Here is a 14,280-nt window from a genome sequence, read left to right as displayed (position 1 = left end):
CTCACGCTCAGAAGGGAATGGAGCCCAATGAAGTCATGCCCTCCCCTCAGTCAGTGTGTTCAGAGCCTGTAAGAGGGACATGCAAGGCAGGACTATGATATCAAGGGGAAAGGCTGGCCTCGCCTGGATAGGAGAGGTTCTGACAGCTTCAGACCTACTCAGCTCTGAGCAGCCTTGCTTCAACTTGCTTTAAGAGAACAGTCACACATACGTTCTGTTCACACCACAAACTCTAAGGTTCTATTATAAATAAAAGTGGGCCAGCTGTCCATAAACATACATCTAAAAATAACTGCTACCTGAGAAGTAAGGGCAAATTATTTGGGATAAAACTTAATATATTAAGGAATCTAGTTACATTCCCCTACCCCAGCCCTTGCCCAATAAAAAAAAATATAATAACTTAGAACACACACACACACACACACACACACACACGTACATGTACAAACACGACCTTCAAATAAGAGAAGATTAAGTCACTGCTTTTTTAAAAAACACCAAATGACCAAACTACAGAATACAATCTTAGAAGTTCCCTATTTTATTTCCAAATCTGTAGAGTTTCCTGCTCATCCTGCCTCACTACTTCCTACATGGATGCGGTACCCTGCCAGCCCTGCAAGGGCTGCTGAACATGGGTATCTTGCACCAGGTGATGCTGGTCTGCCAGGCCCCGAGGCTCTCTGGCCCCCTGCTCACACCACTTACTGCAAGCTAAACCAACTGTAGCAAAGTTCTTGTTTCCCCAGTTTCCTAGAAATAGATATCTTGGCTGATGAAAGAAATTAAACACAAATTAATAAGGGAACTCACTATGCTTTCATAGTTTTATTCTAAAGTAACTTCTCATCCATTTAATAAGGATCTATTTGATCACCACAATAACCCAGTGAGGTACACAGGAAATTACTATTAACCATATTTTAGATAAGAATACCCCAATCCTAAATGTGTAAATGACCTTTCTCAAGAGGCGTAAAGAGATGAGAGAGCCAAATCACTAGATTTTTCATCTTGCTTTTTAAAATAGCTTTTCCACTTCAATTTTTAAAAGCTCAATATCTCCAGTGATTAAAAACCCAACAAAAGGAATTCACAAATTTTGTTGGGTTAACAGAGATAGGCCTCTCTGATGCACAAGGCAGGCTTATATAACCTTTTGAGGTTCCATGACTGGTTGGAAATGTAAACAAACACCTCTGTAAGCAGAGCAGCAAGAAGACTCTCGGGAGAGGGTTGTCACGCTTCTGAACATGAGTTTACTGCAAAGCATAAACCCAAAGGGCTTTTTTCCTCCACATCTTGGAATCTAGCTCTATTTTTCTCCCAAGCAACTTGACTCCAGGCCAAGTGGACACAGCCCACCCACAGGATGGGAGGGTCTGTTGCCTCATCAGCCCAGCTTGATCAACATTCTGACAAGTCTATTTGCCAATCACATCTGACTACTTTCCAGAGGGAAAATGAGCAATTTTATACCAGAGAAACCTGTGGATACCACCTTAACTCAGTGATCACAGCTACCATCACCACTAATGAAACATGGCCTCCTGACACGATGCACTGAGAAGGAACCAATATCCCTTCCATGGGACTCCTGCCCCCAATGTATAATCTGAGTCTAACCATGAGGAAACAGCAAACCAACTCAAAATGAAGGACAGTCCTAAAAAAAAAAAACCCACTGGTCTATGCTCTTTACAAATGTCAGGGTTATTAAGACAGGCTGAAGAACTGTTGCAAGTTAATGGAGACTGAGGCGGCAAGACAACTAAATGCAATGTGGGACCCTGGGTTGGATTCTGGACCAGGAAAAAGATGATGTAGAGGATCTCACTGGGACAGCAGGCAAAGATTGCAATCTTGAAATTAACAACATCATGTCAAATGTTAACTTTCCTGACTTTGCACAACTATATTGTGGTCACACAAGAGAATATCTTCATTCTTAGGGATAAAGGGTCAGGATGTCTGCAAATGACTCTCAAATGGTTCTCGGAAAATGTGTATCTATGGAGACTGCATGAGAGTGAGTAGCGGATGGGAATGATGAAGTCTATGCAGCTACATGCTAACAGGATGTTCTTTATTCTATTCTCACAATTCTTCTATAGGATTGAAGTGATTTCAAAATAAAAAGGTTTTTAAAATTGGTCTAAACTCAAATTATTCTCTACTAAGACTGACAAATACAGGACCAAGACTGGGTGAGTATATAAGTATGGCTGTGAGCAGGGGGTATAACTTAACATTTTCAATTATCCTTTTCAAGAAAAATTTCAGGAAAGAATGTAAATCTATCTGAGAAGGATGGTGGTAACACACACAATAGTTAAACCATTACTGCAGGGAGCCCTGGTCCACTGTAGATACTCATTTGGGCAGGAACAATGCTGCCACACATCTACCAAAGAAGCCTATGGGAATGGTGCTTGGCAGTGACTAATTAAATGCCCTCAACCATGAAAGGCATAGACAGGTTGGCTCCAGGAACTTGTGATTCTAAGTGGGAGGTGCTTATTTTGGGCCATCAGACAACTTGCCTTAATTCCTTCCCTCATATAGACTATCTGTTTTGTTTCTAATGCATGATAAAATGAAATTAACTTAGATTCCTGATACAAAATTGATCTCAGGCAAGCTATCTCTGAAAGTCATTATCTTTGGCAGATTAAATTTTCCAAAGATGGCCCCAATAATATCTTCTTCCACCTCACATAATCTTTTCAAGTTTATTTTTCCATTCCATTGATTCTGAGGTGTTTCCACTGCTTTGACCAAGAAAACACAGCAGAGAAGGAATGCTGTGCCAATTTGAGGCACAGGCGTTAACTGGGGTTTATGGGCCAAAATCCTTAATAGGCCATCTTGGACCTTAGGTTGTAACTGTAACACCAGTTGACAGTGAACCATAACTGCAGAGAAGACCCCCAGGGTGAGAACTTTCCAGTAAGCCCATGTTAATCCACAGAACAACCACACAAAAGACCCTAACTAAGACCCTCCAAGTAAGCCCAAGTCACAGAGCTGTGAGAATTAATAACAAATTGTTGTTTTATGCCACTAGGTTTTAGAGAGCTTGTCACAGCAGCAAAGGATAATGGATACATTTCCCATCATAATGACCAAACCAATTTGGAATACATTTCTAAGAATCTGAAACCATTAGAGAATATTTCACACAGAAGAACTATGAGTACAAACAGCACCAACAGGCATAGGCAAAGGCAAGACAGACTGGGTAAATCCACTTGGTCACACTCAATTTCCTTTCTCTAGGTTATAAGAAACAATCTATGCTCCATCCACCTCCTTAACAGTGTTGCTGAAACTAGTTTTCTAAAACCATACAAGTACCCGACAATGCCAATCAACAATGAAAATAACCTTGAACACTTAAAAGAACAATGCTATTAATATGCACAGCCACCCTACAGTGATTTAACTGTTCAGATCTGGGATGAATCTAAAGGTGGAATTAAGATTGCTGGGAGAAATATCAAAAACATCAGATATGCAGATGATACCACTCTAATGGCAGAAAGTGAAGAGGAACTAAAGAGTCTCTTGATGAAAGTGAAAGAGGAGAGTGAAAAAGTTGGCTTAAAACTCAACGTTAAGAAAACTAGGATCATGGCATCCAGTCCCATCACTTCATGGCAAATAGACGGGGGAAAAAGTGGAAACAGTGGCAGACTTTATTTTCTTGGGCTCCAAAATCACTGTGGACGGTGACTGCAGCCATGAAATTAAGAGACACTTGTTCCTTGGAAGGAAAGCTATGACAAAACTAGACAGAATATTAAAAAGCAGAGACATCACTTTGTCTAAAGGTCTGTATAGTAAAATCTATGGTTTTTCCAGTAGTCATGGACGGATCTGAGAGTTGGACTGTAAAGAAGGTTGAGTGCTGAAGAACTGATGTTTTCGAATTGTGGTGCTTGAGAGTCCCTTGGACAGCAAGAAGATCCAACCAGTCAATCCTAAAGGAAATCAACCCTGAATATTCATTGGAAGGACTGATCTGAAGCTGAAGCTCCAATATTTTGGCCATCTGCTGTGAAGAGCCGACTCACTGGAAAAGATCCTGATGCTGGGAAAGATTGAGGGCAGGAGGAAAAGGGGGCAACAGAGGATGAGATGGTTGCATGGCATCACTGATTCAATGGACATGAGTTTAAGCAAACTCTGGGAGACAGTGAAGGGCAGGGGAGCCTAGCATGCTGCAGTCCATGGGGTTGCAAGGAGTCAGAAACGACTTAACAACTGAACAACAACAACAGATCTGGGAGGAGAACAATGCACTGTCAGAGCCATTCATCACAAGTCCCATCTGCCTTCATAGTGTCTGACTAGCCTCCATCCCATGCTATTCAAAACCATGTCACTTCCAGTGTGCTGTAAAGATCACACGCTTGGTCTACACAAAGGGAAAGCTGAAAATGCCCATGTGGTTGGGGTTTATTTTGTGTGATACCATTTTAAAAAATCAAGTGTTTCTTTTTCATCTTTCTTCAATATTGAGTATACAAAAGATTACTTATAAAATACAAAACATATGAAGAATGATATAAGAAACGTTCACACGCACACCAACTAGTGCAAGAGGAAGCCATACTAGGCCAGGATTTGCCACATGCCCCTTCCTGACCCCACCCCCACTTACTCCTCAAAGGTCATCATCATTCTGCATTTTATGTTTGCCATTTTATTAGCTTTTCTAAAAATCATTTTACCACATTTATATTCCTAAAAACACACTGGGTGTGAACATCTGGGAACTCAGGATACATGGAATCACTGCTGACATTCTTCTACAACTTCCTTCTTCTGCTTAACACTGCATACCTGAAATCCACCCACTGCTTGTGGGCAGCTGAAATCCACTCTTTTTCACTGCTGTAGTTTGGTTGGATTTTCAGAATTTACTTGCAGTCTACTTGGCTTTCCACATGTCTCAGACCTAGCCCATACCCACTGTAGTTCACTCACTACTTTTCATCCCCGGGAGAAACAACTTTCTTTCTGAACATTTTAAAATCAAGAAATGTTTGCTATTCCTTAGATGTCTTGACTTGGTAGTTCTGATTTGGAGGTGCCTGAGCAATCTTTATCCCCAGGGCACCCTGTGCACAGAAGTCCAGCTGTGGTAGTGTGTGCTCTTTTTCCTGCCTATGCAAGAGATGGCATGTATAGGATTCTGAAAATTAAAGCTAGTCTATCAATTTGTTGAAAGTGGTAGGAATCTTGTGCAGCATGGTATAGAAACCATTATCCCTCATCCTTTAAAAATTCCCCAAGTGAAGCATGCAGCCCAGAAAACAGAATGTTTAAGAAACTGCTCAGTGGGAGAATAAACTGATGAATGTTCTAGAAGGAATGAGGATCCAAAAGGTCTGAGTCCTTGGGTAGGTCTGGCCCCAGCACTGCCCATACCTACTCAGACCACTCTGCCCTCCAGATCCACCTCACGCCCCCCAGCTAAGCATCCACAGACTCATATTGAGCCCAGACTGTGCAACAATAAACTGAGTCAGCCCCTGCCCTCTCGGCAGCCAAGCAAGAAATCAAGTGCAATGAAGCATATATCAGTTCATCCTGCTCCTTCGCCTCATGCAGGGTGCTCTGCTCTGACGTCACCTCCTCAGAAAAGTATTTCGTGACCACCTGGTCTAGCTACTCCCCTCTGCCATTCTCTGCCATCTGACCCAGGCTCATTTTTCTTCACAGAATTTATCACCACCTGCTTTATATCTGCTGTTTACTGTCAGGCAAGCTCCACGAGGACTGATAAGAGCGCTGGACACAGAGTAGGTGCTCTACGGGTGTTTGCTGAAGGAAGGACTGACACAGGCATGTCCTATGAGCACAAAGAAGGGGCAAATTCCACTCTGGCTGGTTCTGGAGAGGATGCCAGCTGAGCTGAGTTCTGAGGGACAAGTAGTTGAAGGTGCGCAGCTCTCTCTTTGGAGCAGGCCTAGAACTGTCCTTATTTGGGTCCACATCTACCTCCTCTGTCACCGGGGGCCCAGCCAAGTGGAGACTACTTTCATTTGCGTGGGGATTCTCCAGAGCACCTAGCACAGTGGCCTGCCCTCATTCATTCCACGAATACTTAGGAGGCATCTACTAGGTGCTCAATACTGGACAGAATGGAAATTTTAAATATTTCTCTAAATTGAACTACATTATAAAAAGTCTGGGATTGTGTTTGAGTCTCTTTGGTCAGAGAAGGCCTTTACAACATTCAAATATTATGTCCTTTAAAATATAAAGTATTTCCTGAAACACAACCTTCAAGATTTTCAACTTCAAAGAAACAGCACAGAGCCCACTACAAGCCTGCTTCCAAAAACTGAATTCTTATCTCTACAGAGGGAATGCCCTCTACCCTCCCCCACCCAGTTCATCTCTGTGAAATGTACAATGATGATGATTAAACTTGCCAGCTACTATCGATGCAGGGACAAAGAGTCAATATCCAGCAAAGACAGGGTGGAATATGGAAAAACCCCAGTAGGAACAGGTTTTTCTCCCTGTTAATGTCAATGTCCCAAACTGATACCAGAGCAGTGATATGTAAATGGAAGGCTCAGAAATAAGACAGAGACCTCAAAGCCCACCTAATGGATTTAAAGTTTGCAAAAGAGCAATACCATAACCAAAGACAGGCAATACAGGCACAGAAAGAATGCAATGGACTTCAGGGGAAAAAAAAACGCTATGAATTCAGTAATATGCTACAGAAAGATTTTCTCTATGGAAGGCAGATACATCAATAACCAGTATTAGCAGTTTATCAAAATCACAGCAATCTCTGAGCAAAACAATATTAGTGGAACAGTCTCAGAAAGCAACAAATCAGAAATAAGAGCTGACATCACTTTGAAATATATATTTTTTTAATTCCCAAGTGTTCATTAAAAATCTGGGTTTCTTCCTATGTTCTCTGAACCAAACTGTTGTACTATAACAAGCATTATGTGATTCTCTCTATATATATATCTTCTTTTTTCCAAATTAAAATCATATTTCTCTTTCTTCCTCAGTACTTCTGAAGATGTTTCCATTCTGTTGCTGGATTGAGTTATTAATATATTGAGTTATTCTTGTCAGTAAAATATTTAGTAAAATATTTAAAAGACTTAGGTCAGTGGTCACACAGTGTACATTTGTTTTTCAGTCACACAGTTTTTCATTGGTGAGTTCACTCAGTTCTTAACAAAAGAATATAATGTCTTTATTATTAAAAAAACACACTGCGGATGGTGACTGAGAAGTTATTATTGCCTCTGTTAAAGAGATAGATAAGATGAGAGGGCATGAGAACAAGCATGGAGCACATGGGCTTCAGAGCTCAAGTACAATGCAATCCCTTCACTCAAGATGCAGCTGGAGGAGAAGGCCAGAAAAGTAGAAGGGGACTGATTCACCAAAAGAAAACAGGCCAAGTGGATCATCTCCATAAATCAGGGTCCAATACCACCAGGCAACGAAGCCCTCAAGACCCCACTGTTTATCCAGAAACATATAGCACACCTCAGAGAGCTGGCCACGCCTTGTGGGGGAGCTGGAGGCACATGCCACCCCACCCAGAGCCTCCCCCCAAACTGCATGTGACTGTGGCGAAGGAGAAAGAGGCTTACTTAGATGTCACAGGAGAAGACGACCTCTTAGAAATGCTTCTCAGAGGAGACATGAGGCCCACGCTGGGTACAGAAGCAGTTGCTCTCGGCCCCCTCTTCATCTTCTCTGTCTGTAGGAGACACAGAATAGGACAGCCATGGCCCATCACTTCCATGATTTTTAAAAATACCCCAGATGGAAGTGACGCACAGCTTTTTTTCAGAAGGAACCAAACAAAGCTATACTGCTTCCCACCATGGCAATCTTTGCAGAAAAGCACCAGGGGATCATCACATTTAGGTCATTCAGTTAGGGGAAAAAATTTCAGTCTTAAAACATAAATACCTCCTTTTCCTTGTTATCTTACAATAAGCTAACAAGGGAACCAGATTATGGTCCTGGACATACAGAACCTGGAATGACTACAAAGATATACAATCACTATAAGATAGCTATAGACGGGTGCGAGACAGTGAGCTGGAGACCTTGACAGTGTACCTGGTTTAACAGGGACTGTAACCCCTCCATCCCCCAACATCTCCATGGCCTGCCCCACACTGGTCCCTGGGCCTGGCCCAGACCAGATGCTCCACGACGGTGGTGCTTTTCTCTCCCTATTGTAACTTTTTGCAGCAAATCCTCATGGGGCCCACATACATTAGCCCCCTTTCACAGTAATCCATCCTACAGTAAAACCCTAGCATCTGAAACATTCACTTCTCCTGTGAGAAGCTCAGGATCATACTGGATTAAAAAAATAAATATGGTATTACAAAATAAATGCCCAATGGTAATGTGGTATTTAAAATAAGTCCACACGTGATATGATGCTCCTCCCTTTAACAGGTGGAGCTTAGTTCCCTTCTCAAGCATGAGTTGGTCTCTCTCTCTCTCTTTGATCTTTTGCTCTGGAGGAAGCCAGCTGCCATGTTGTTTGGACTCTCAAGCAGCTCTATGGAGAAGTCCATGCAGTAAGGAATGGGGGCCTCCTGCCAAGAGCCACGTGAACGAGCCATCCTGGAAAACCCCTGACAAGTTTTCTGACGACTGCAGTCCTAGCTGCTTGCAGTCCTGACCACACCCTCATGACAGACCCTGAACCACAACCACTCAGCTCTGATGTCCTCAATTTCTGACCCAAAGAACCAGTGAGGTAATACACATTTGCTTTAAGCTGCTAAGGTTTGGGGTGATTTGTTACACAGCAAGTGGTAACTAATGAAAGTAATATGGCATATATAATTTCTAAACAGACACAATTGGGGATACTGCTCAACATCTGTCTTACTGATGGTGTTAGCAAGACAACAAAAATGTTCAAAGGCCACTGATGTGGATGAAAGTTGACCCAGAACCTCAGTTCTAGTTGCCTGTAGAAGCAAGACTGGCCCAGAAGCAGACATTCTTAAAGAAGCAGAGAAAGGGCACTCGGAACATTCTTTCTGACCCCCCAACCTCCTTCTGAGGGTTTTGAAAATCTACTTCAAGGCAGTAAGATTTAGGAGGGTGCAAAAAGTTACAGGATTTTCAAAGGTTGGGTGCCATTTAAAACCAAATCTTTTCCTTGAGCAGTCCCTGGAGACTGATGGAAACAGACCCCAGGTCAAGTGCAGGGAATAATCACAATGTAAGATAACCCAGTCCCAAGAGGTGAATGGATAGAAACCTACTGGAGAGGCCTCCACTCCGGCAGGGGCGCCTTTCCCAGCATCTCCTCCACCAGATGTAGATGCGATCTTCTTCCTCTCGACATTTCGAGTGGGAGAAGACTTGTAGGAAGATTTAAGGGAGCCAGCAGGAGCTACACGGGGACAGGCATGGGATACTAGAGTTACAGTATAAAAGCCAGAGACAGGGAGAACAGACGGAAAAGTTGAAGGAAAGCAGAGAGTTGGGAAGAACACCACATTTCAGTTAAAACGTGACATGAGCAATCCACATTCTCAAAACACTGCCATACTTTTTCTAGTATATGCAGAATAGATGCTATCTTAAAAGACTCCCATGCTCAATGCTGAAGAGTCTAGGTCATTTCAGGAATTCAAAATCTGGGCTTTGGAGCCAGGTGGACCTAGCACCATCACCTAATAGCTGGTTCACCTTGGGTAGGTTACTTAATCTCTCTAAATGTCAATTCCCTTGTACAAGAGAGAGTTAACATAGCAGACCTGGCTGCTGTCCTTGGAAGGGCCTGTTTATAAGGTTGACCCTTGTAAGCCTCTGGAAACTTGGATTTCAGAAGGGTTCTCACCATTAACTGATAAGTAGGTCACTGTGCCTAAGCTGTTTGTACAAACATTATGATTTATGCTGAACACATGCTTTTCTTCTGAGTCTGGAATTTGAGCATGGACCTGGCAGAGGGTGCTCATGTGACCAGCCCCCAATAAAAACTCTGGGCACTGAGTGTATAATGAGCTTCTGTGGTTGGCAACACTTCACACATGTCCTAACTCATTGCTGGGGGAATGTGTCCTGTGTGACTACACTGGGAGAGGATGCTGGGAGCCTGTGCCTGCTCTTCCCTGGACTTTGTTCCATGCAGTTTCTCCCTTTACCTATTTTGCTCTGTAGCCATTTGCTGTGATAAATCATAGCTCTGAGACCTCCTAGAGAATCATCGATCCTAGGAGTGGTCCTCTTGATGCATTCTTTGTTCTCAAAATGGGGATACTTCCTACTTTCCAGGAACTTTTTGTTTGTTTGAGACATAATTCATATATCATAAAGTCACCCCTTTAAAGGTATACAATTTAGTGGCTTTTAGTATATTCAGAGGTTGTGCAACCATAACTATGGTCTAATTCCAAAATATTCTCAATCTCCACAAAAGAAACTCTGTGCCCATTAAGCACTGACTCCCCTTCCTCTCTAGCAAACCACTTGTTTACTGTCACTCTGGATTTGTCTATTCCAGACATTTCATATAGATAAAATCATATCACTTGTGGCATTTTCTGCCTGGCTTCTTTCACTGAGAATAATGTTTTCAAGGTTCATCATGTAGCATGTCAGTAATTCATTCCTTTTCACAGCTGAATAATATTCTACTTTATAAATAAATACATTTTTTTCAGTCCATTCATCTGTTGTTGGACATCTGGGTTGTTTCCACCTTGCGGCTAATATAAATAATACTAAGACCCGTATACTTTGTGTATGTTTTCAACTTCCTCGACTCTACATCAGAGTAGAATTGCTGGTTCATGTGGTAACTCTAACATTTTGAAAAACATGCAGACTGTTTTCCAGAGCGCCTGCAACATTTTACATTCTCACCAACAATGTACGGAGGCTGTAATTTCTCCTCATCCTCGCCAATACATATTACAGCTGACTCTTGAATAAGACAGGGTTTGAAGCACATGGGTCCACTTACAGTCAGATTTTATTCAATAGTAAACACTATAGTACTATCTGTGGTTGGTTGAGTCTGTATGGGGAACCAAGACAGAAGGCTGATTATAAAGTTATATGCAGATTTTTGACTGAGGCGGCTGGTACCCCCAACTGCCAAATTGTTCAAGAGTCAACTGTATTATCTTTTTTTTTTAAATTTTAGTCATCCTAGTAAATATGAAATGGTATTGCGATTCTGATTTGCATTTCTCTAACGACTAAGACTGTTGAGCATCCTGTCATGTGCTTATTGGCCATTTTATATATTCTCTGCTGTGCTGTTTCTGCACAACTACCTGTAAACAGACAGAACAAGGTAGAGGACAATATGTCAATTATATGTTATCTCACTGAATACACTATATCTTGGGAACTGAGATGGAGACCCGACATGCCTAATGTAGGCATGGCGTTATTTGCAAACAGAGAATGCTAGTCCCCATTCACCATGCCGTGACAGTCTGATCTGCTTTGGTCAAGGAAAGGCTTTGATGATGTGGCCCAGTGTTTCCTGGACTTCAGTATGCAGGTCTGGTGGAGCCTGAGTAGTGAGGCTCTAGATATTTGTGCTTACTGTGCCCAGAACTGTGCTATTTCATTTAACCCTCATGCCAATTTAAAATAACTCCACTTTATAGATGAGGAAACAGAGGCTTAGAGAGGTTAATTAACTTACCCAAAGTGGTAAGAGCTAGTAAGTGGTAGGGCTAGTTACGGGATTTCTTAGATTGCAGTGTATAGGCTATTTTTACCACACTGTCTGGTTAAAAAAGTCTACTAACCTCCAGAGCTCATGAAGGATTTCTTTTCCTAATCCACATGCCCTCAATCATAAAATAACTTACTCACCTCTGTAACACTTGAAAGACAAGGAACATAGCAACAGTAAAACACTGGTGGATAGAAAATGTTATTAACCATTGAAGACATTTCATGAAGCCAGGGAACAGGAAGCAAGATACAAAACTTCAGGAAAAACTCATAGGCCGACCAATACCACTTGGGGCACCTTCCTCAGTGTCACCAGCTTGGCCTCTTTTACCTGAGTCACTGGCCTGCTCAGAGAGCATGAGTGTACTTCTGCTTCTGGCTAAAGAAGCCTGTGTGGGTGTCAACAGTCGCATAACAAGAAATGTTTCCATGGGACTAAGGTGCATGCCATGAGCTGAGGGATGGAATCAAATGAAAATTTTAAAAAGCAAAATCAAAACAAAATAAAATGCCTAAAACAACACAGTGCCTGATGCAAATCAATATTGGGGTGGCAGAATGAATGTGGAAAATAAAAATACTGTAGCAAAGGATGGCTTTGGAGCTTGTCACAGTAAAAGAAAACGGACAATGTGTCATTTAGAGCTTGGGAGAGTGCGTTACTTCTCTTGGGGTGCCAGAATTCGTTCAATATGCTACTACAGAATTAATGTATCACCAGAAGAGACTTAGCCCATCTTTCAGGATGTAATATGGACTCAAGAAACCATTTACTCACCAAAGTAGCTCTAACACTGAAAAAAAGATTACTCCTACAAAACACTTGTTTTAGGTCCTCTGTTGGGAAATATTTTATAACACACTGATTTTGTTAATGTAGAAATGTGCATCCTTTCATACTTTTTCACATATAAACAAGGGCAAAGATTAAACAAGAAACATAAAAATAGCCAACTAATTATCAGCTTTAATGGAAGTTAAGTAGCAGTATTCATACTCTAAAATTTAGTGACTGAATGTCGTTTTGATGGTTTGGAACATATTGTGTGATAATGGATTAACTTTTCAATTACTTTGTATTTTTTGGATATTCACTAGCCAGAAAAATGGTTTTGGAATTTCAAAGTTTCAATTAATAATCCACAAGCAGATAATTGAGCAGCCAACAATATATAAATATCATACTGATTATCTTTATACATTAATCAATGCAAATATGAATTTAACATCAATTTGTTACCATATGAATGAATGAAAACATACAGGACATACAAATAGAACAGATACATAGAGTTAAAAGCATGTAGATGTTTTCTCATCCAACTCTTAGTTCATTCAAGGCTTCTAGCACTTACCCATGAACTGCATCAGAAATCATCAACACTGACACTCATGGGTTCTCTGACACACAGGACAGACCTCTGTGCTAGAGGTGCAAAGTTAAAGCCAGAGGAAGAAAACCAGGAAGGCACACTGCCATCTTCAAAGTCACAAACATCATCCTGCGTACCCCCTGGTGATGACTCGACGTGTTAAAAACGCCACTAGCACCAGACACTTCTTCACTGATGCTAAGAAACGCATTTAATGCATGGAGAGCTTCCCTTCCTTCCTTAACCTACATACTCTAAAAGGTATCAATTCAGACTTACAGTGCCTTCTCTGAGCCTCCATTAGAACATGGCTGATTCTGAATCTATTCAGTTTCTGAAACTGGCACTGTCCTATACCCATCATCTCCCGCCTCAAAACAGAAAATGCCATCCATTCTTTTACCCTTTTAAAGATTTCATATTAGTTCTGAACTTCTCTTTTCCAAACAGAAATGAGTAGGCTTACAGATCACAGACAAGAGCAGAGCCCCATTTTTTCACATATCTGAGTCTCCCACGTACCTCTGCCTCATCAATCCTGCTGTGTCTGGCTAACCAACAATAGCGCACCAATAACTGGGCAGTTGCTTTTTTAACAGTCACATCTGTCCACTGGTCAATTAACTCCAGGCCACGATAACGTCTATGTGCACTGTAGAAAACGGAAGTCTCTTTCAGACTGGGAGACTAGCATTAACTCCTGTCCCTTTCCAACAATGACCTGGCTCTAAAGAGCAATGCCACTTTCTAAAGTCCCATTAGTGAGGCCCAGGGGCTTCCACACACAGATCACAAGGCTAGGAGGTTGGGGGTATTTGAAGAAGGCTCAAAAGAGGGGCTCTCACAAAGACCGACATTAACACCAATGCTCACACTAGAAAGAAGAAAACTGGAGAGACCAGGTCTACACGTTCACTTGCCTCGGTCTGGGGAATAGGATATTGCCGCAGTGGATGAAGACAGGCGCTTACTCATGGGAGGCTCCGTCTGCTTTGGCAAATTCATGGTTGATGTTGAAAGTTTGTCACATGCTGCAGAGAAATGCATTAAAGACATTGGTATTCACACCACTCTTCAACCAAGAAACACATTTTCCAAGGTGTTCTTCCTCTCCTCATCCACATGCCTCTAAAACCACTGCAGCACAGCACGCTGCCTCCAGCTCCCT

General features: G+C 41.9%; 1 protein-coding gene across 8 annotated transcripts in view; it reads right to left on the bottom strand.

Moving 5' to 3' along the window:
• Window positions 1-14,280, bottom strand: part of MAP7D2 (MAP7 domain containing 2) — a 97,718-nt gene that overhangs the window by 26,284 nt on the left and 57,154 nt on the right. For 5 of the 8 annotated variants that reach the window (XM_043897682.1, XM_043897675.1, XM_043897677.1 and 2 more), the window contains 4 exons: window positions 14,033-14,143; window positions 12,071-12,193; window positions 9,300-9,430; window positions 7,650-7,759 (listed from right to left, as the gene is read on the bottom strand). In XM_043897682.1, the coding sequence (XP_043753617.1) occupies window positions 7,650-7,759; window positions 9,300-9,430; window positions 12,071-12,193; window positions 14,033-14,143 (475 nt within the window). The remainder of the gene's footprint in view (window positions 1-7,649; window positions 7,760-9,299; window positions 9,431-12,070; window positions 12,194-14,032; window positions 14,144-14,280) is intronic. The other 3 variants (XM_043897678.1, XM_043897681.1, XM_043897683.1) reach the window with 2 other exon arrangements.

The sequence above is a fragment of the Cervus elaphus genome, chromosome X (assembly GCF_910594005.1).
Source record: "Cervus elaphus chromosome X, mCerEla1.1, whole genome shotgun sequence".
Lineage (NCBI taxonomy): Eukaryota > Metazoa > Chordata > Mammalia > Artiodactyla > Cervidae > Cervus > Cervus elaphus.
Note: the sequence above shows the minus strand (reverse complement) of the source record. Positions and strands in the feature narration are given on the sequence as shown.